Here is a 5,775-nt window from a genome sequence, read left to right on the forward strand (position 1 = left end):
CTGGGTATGGAGCAGGTTTAAAACTCATGACCAATATCTACCCCTTAACGGACCTACAAAATGCATAAGATTAATTAGTTATTAAACTCACTCCGATATTAAATAAAGTGCCAACAATGAGTATCTTGATTACATTACTTTCCAAAAACGATTTTTCTTTTTCAATTTTGTAATTTTCGTGGCATATCATATTAGTAAGTATCATGGTACTTTATTACTATATTGTATTCGTCTTATTCTATTGTTGTTTAATAGGGATTGATATAGATCTTCTAATGTTAGCAAGTCTCGAAATAATCTTTATTATTGAGAGATTTTTTTAAGTTATTGTACTGAGATTAATATTTCTCACTAAGTTAGACTCTACATATATAGCGATACTGAGTTGGGTAAATAACTCTTTTATATTATGTTTTTTTATAATTCTTATTGAGTGGTGTAGGAGTACCCACCATTTTATCACTCTTTCACACACTTGGCTTGATTCTTAACAACTTTTACAGACTAAAAATAATGAATTGTTTGTGTGAGCATAAGTTTACAAGCATAGCGAATACATCATAAGTTTGATTATATAGAAATTCTAGTATCATGTTTTAAGGTTTATTGTCTCTTTCTACTAAACTTGGCCACCACTTTTTTGGTTTTGTGTTCAAATACATAATAATCATAATAAACTAAGGACATAGCTATTATTTGGATGTTTTTATTTTCAAGCATGAACTAATTTTCTAAATACCTAGGGGAGATGAACTATATGATGGATTCTGTTGTTTGATTTTTTTTTACGTAATAAATACTTAGTGTCTTATTCTCAATTATGTGTACTTAATTCTTGGTTTGATATTTCTAAATCATTAATCTATGTTCGATGTGCTTAAATCGGTCGTTGAATAGACTCTATTTAAAAGTAGATATTGCTTAATTGAGTGGAGTTGCATGCAATCCTAGAAATATGATGACATAAATCTATTGAATTAGAGTCAAATCTAATTGGAGAATCTGTAGTAAGAATTAATGCGATAATAGGGGTTTTAATTAGAATTTTTTTAAATTAATCAACCTAAATTCAGTTGTTATTATGCTCAAAAAAGATATTTACATAATTTAGAGATTTCTACGGATTAAGGTGCTAAGTAAAGAAATTGCATAATTTCGATTGATAGTGACAGATGAAATCTAGACAGATTCTTTCCTGAATATTGTTTTGCTTCTTGGTTGTTACTCAATTATTTTCGTGATTTATTCTTTGTCGCGTTTGTTAGTAGTTAAATTAGTTAACTCTAGTTTTAATCAATCACTTAAATTAGTCAGTTAAATAATAGAAAACAATAATTACTAGTACTTGTAGTTCTCCTAGGAACAATATCTTTACTCACCATAGTTACACTATTAATTAATAGGTGCACTTGTCTTAGTCAAAATTTTAGTTAGTTTCGTGATACATCACTTGCCATGAAGTTGTTCTATTGATTTCACTTAGAATCTATGGAAGAAATTTGAAGTTTAAAGCTTGAAAGGATAGGAAATGAAGGAAAGGGACTAAAATGAAAGAAAAATGAAACTTGCTATAGAAAGGGATGAAGGTGGTGTGAATGAGAAAGAAGAAAAACAATGATGGAGGATAATGCCAAATGATGGTGAAATGAGTTTTGTAGATCTATCCAAAAAATATCTACTAAATTTTTATATTTTAAATTACTAATAAAAAAAATCAAGTCATCATCGTCCAAACAAGTGAACCACATTGCAATTTATTTTCATCCACAAAATCATGTACCCATTTGGGTTAAATTGCTCTTCAAGTCCTTCCTATTTTTTCATCTAATTAATTTAGTTATTTCTTATTTCTAATTTTTACACTATTACCCAATACTTCTCACACTTTTACAATTTAGTTCATACCTTAAATTAATTTCTCTTTATTTAAAAATCCTTTTAATGTCTTATGACATCCAACTACCTTCTCCATTAATAATAAAAAATTTTATTTTATCTACTTCAAAAGTTCTAACACTTGCACAATCCGAAATGATATATACTATTCTCATTTGGGGTATTAAAGATATTATATGTATGATATACATTAGGATTACTTATTATAATTGTTGAAGAAGTTGATATTTTTCATTGGGCTAAACTTTGTAAATGTAGGAAACCAAATTAAATAAACAACTTCGTTTTATTGTTTCTCTTAGTATAAATTTAGCGAATACATAATAAGTTTGATTATATAGAAATTCTAAAATCAGGTTTATTGTCTCTTTCCACTAAACTTGCCACCGCTTTTTTGGTTTTGTGTTCAAACACAGGCTAGCTATTAAGTTCTGTCTATAAATAGTGAAGCTCATGTAAAGAATAAGCACATAGAAAGAGAGAGAGATCAAATTAATCGATAGTTAGAAATTGCTGCTGCCTAAAAATAAAAACAAAATGTCTTTCGCTGCGCCAAGGTTTATAGTGCTGAAATCCAAGGAGGAATATTTGGGCATTGTCAATGGAAATGGAGCGGACGATGGGTATCTCAAATTTTCATCGGCAACACAAGCAAAAAGCGCGTATGCAAAATTTGAGGTGGAGGAGGCGGCTTCCGGACATGGCTTGGTGCACATAAGGAGCTGCCGAAACAACAAATACTGGGAACGAGTCCAAAAGAATCCAACGGGTGGAAATTCAGACTGCCTATACTGGATTGCTGCAACTGCCAAAACGCGGGAGGAAGACCAATCCAAGGGCTCCTGCACATTGTTCAAGTTTATCCCTGTGGACACTGCAGTAAATACTGTCCGAATTATGCATGTCCAGTCAAAATGCCCTTTATTCCTAGGTACTAACCGCTACGTGTTGGCGAGCAACCACGTTTCCGACGGTAGTTCGGATGATACCTTCACAATCATCAACAGGGAGACGCTGGATTTGCCAAGGTATGTGGCATTCAAAGGAGATAATGCTCAATATCTTCGTCTTCGTCACATGAACGGTCACCCATATTTGCAGTTTTCATCTAGTGATATTAGCGACCCAAATGTGGCAATGGAGTTTTCCGTTAAAATGACGGAATGCTCCTCATCAAGCCCGTTTCTTCCGATAAATATTGGAGGGACAGCATGGGTTGGATTTGGGTAGATTCCACCAACACCAGTGATCGAAACACTTGGTTCCGCCACTTTAAAGTTAACGACAACACGATAGCTCTCAGCACCCTTCGCAACAATGACTTTTGTAAGCGCCTCACAGCCGATGGAAAGGATGATTGCCTTGATGCATGCATTCCCACCATTACCCAAGAAGCCCGACTGTTGGTGGAAGAGCCAGTCATGGAAAGGCATATTCAGGGTATCAAATATGACCTTGATAATCGGAGGGTGCTTGAGGAGACTGTCATGGTTATGTGCGCGAATACTCACAAAAACAATACCCCCCATTCACAGTTTTATGAAGTGAAATTTTCTCTTCAAAATACTGCCACTCGCACTTGGAAGGATAATCTTTCACTCAAGCCAGGACTGAAAGCCACCTTTGATGTCCAACTTCCATTATTGGTTAATGGGAAGACTAAACTATCAACGGAACTTCATGCAGGATACGAGTTTGGAAAGACCTATACCAATACCTCTAAAATGGAATTCACCCACAAAGCTGAGGTGTCTCCCATGAGTAAGATGACCGCAAATCTGGTTTCAACACTTGGTAAGTACGATATTCCCTTCACCTACATGCAAAAGGACACTCTTTATAATGGGAAAACTGTCAAATATGATGCGCAAGACGGCACTTACACCGGTTCTAATTTCTACAACACCAGACTCGAAATCAAAGAAGTGCCGCTCAACTCTTGAATTTCAGAGCAACTATACAATATTTGCTATAGATGATAGTGCTTGTTTGTTTGTTATCCGTGTGTGTACTAAATTAAATAAGACTGTGTGTGTAGAATTCTGAGTTTGGTCAGATAGGTGTACTCTTTTTCCACTTTTTGTATGTATACATATAAAGAGTGGTTTTTTAATGAGGCACCTTTAAAAATAATGTGTTTCCTTTGTGAAAGTCTATGTATGAGTGTGTGCATCTACGAAATTAAATAATGTTTGTATTTCCTTCGTACAGGCAGGTGTGTGTTCATCTACTAAATTAAATGAATGCGTATTGTAGTTTCTTTCAATTATACATTCAATCCTATGATAAATTAATTATAGTTGCATGATATTCTACGACAAATTGGTTATAATTGTTGACGAACCGCCAATAATTGAACTCTTTTAATATTTTCGATAATCAAGATGAATACCATTGATTACTTTATCGATAAATAATCCTACAAGAAATTGCTAAGATTCAATTTACCAATAGCATGAGACTCAATTTTTGTCAGCAAATACACAAACAAGATTCATTGAGACAAAATCATATATCCACATAATAATTAATTTCATATTAATTTCATCTTTGGACCAAAAACAAGCAAAGAGTGGAATACCACAAAGAGAAAGTGTACCTACAAAAAAAATAATTTGTGTAATGGGCACGTGCTTTCTTAAACCGCCCATAAAAATCATATTCTGCTTTTCAATGGAGAATATCCATCAATAACTTCCAAGAAATGAATAATCGGTCCGAATACTAAAAACAACAATGCTTTCGAATAATCATGGGTAATCAAATGAAATAAAACGGCTCGATAATACCCCATATCTAGAGCTAATTACATTATATAACCAAGTTGGGACATTGTAGAATAGGCTAAACTCCTCTCAATATCTTTTTGAGCAAGGGCCAAAGTAGCCCCTAACAATTCCGTTATTATACTTATTAAAGATTTTAGATTCATTATGTAAAGTATAACTATAAAAAGAGGAAGAATGTGGGCTAGAAGAAAAATTCCCATAGCTACCATAGTGGCAGCATGTATAAGAGCCGAAATTGGAGTAGACCCCTCCTGTAACTCCCCAATTTTCGCGAATTCTGTGGATGTTGGCATAGGTTTAATTATGTTAGTGGGCCTCTAGAAGGCCCAAGCTTAAGATAGAACCCGGTAATTTTAGTTAATTTTTGTTCCATAAGAAAAAGGGAGTGAAATTATGAAATAGGACCTATGTGAAAATGTTTGAAAATGCTATAGGCTAATTTGTAGTGGCCAAATAAATAGTAGTGCAAAATAGGAGGATTTGCTTGTCAAATTCCCCACTTTTAATGTAGTGGCCGGCCAAGGTGATGGATAGTTGATAATGTATGCATTTTAGCATTTTAATAGTTAATGGATGGTGGGCATGGTAAGCATTATGGGCATATTTTTATTGGAATTATGGCATGAGTATGGCACAAATATTAGTATATCATTTATGTGTCATAAAATGTTGAGTGATAAGAATAACAAAAGGAAGTAAAGGAAGGTTTTTGTTCATTCTTTGTTCTTCATAGCCGAATTTGAGAGAGAGCAAATAGGGGAGGAAACCCTTGAATATTCGGTCACTAGGAGGGGGAAAAATTGAAGGTAAGTTCTTGGTACTTTGCTTCTATCTTGATGTTCATGAGTTCTTCTTGATTCTACCCTAACTCATGAAGCATATTTTGGTTTTTGGTTGTTGTTTCATGTTCTTTTGATGAAAAATGGAAGATAGGTGAAGTTGAGCCAAACAAATGAGCATGCATGTGCCTTAGATGCTAAGGGGAAAAATCAGCTAACATGTTGTGCTTTAAAATGATGAAATGGAGATTATACTTAAGTAAAATCATAGATATGTGATGATTGATTGGTGATATACATGTTTAAATAAC

The 5,775-nt window shown here is 33.7% G+C and overlaps 1 protein-coding gene across 1 annotated transcript; it reads left to right on the forward strand.

Moving 5' to 3' along the window:
- Positions 1-2,433: 2,433 nt before the first annotated feature.
- On the forward strand, positions 2,434-3,839 carry LOC107927412 (uncharacterized). The gene is made up of 2 exons (XM_041091503.1): positions 2,434-3,030; positions 3,075-3,839. The coding sequence occupies exons 1-2, from the start codon at positions 2,434-2,436 to the stop codon at positions 3,837-3,839; spliced, it is 1,362 nt and encodes a 453-aa protein (XP_040947437.1).
- The last annotated feature ends 1,936 nt before the right edge of the window (positions 3,840-5,775 follow it).

Source organism: Gossypium hirsutum, chromosome A02 (assembly GCF_007990345.1).
Source record: "Gossypium hirsutum isolate 1008001.06 chromosome A02, Gossypium_hirsutum_v2.1, whole genome shotgun sequence".
Lineage (NCBI taxonomy): Eukaryota > Viridiplantae > Streptophyta > Magnoliopsida > Malvales > Malvaceae > Gossypium > Gossypium hirsutum.

Bases quoted from the DNA above. Each gene is read 5' to 3' on its own strand.
- LOC107927412 (XM_041091503.1), top strand. From the start codon at position 2,434: ATGTCTTTCGCTGCGCCAAGGTTTATAGTGCTGAAATCCAAGGAGGAA. The intron at 3,031-3,074 runs GCAATGGAGTTT...CTCCTCATCAAG, and splicing joins ATATTAGCGACCCAAATGTG to CCCGTTTCTTCCGATAAATA.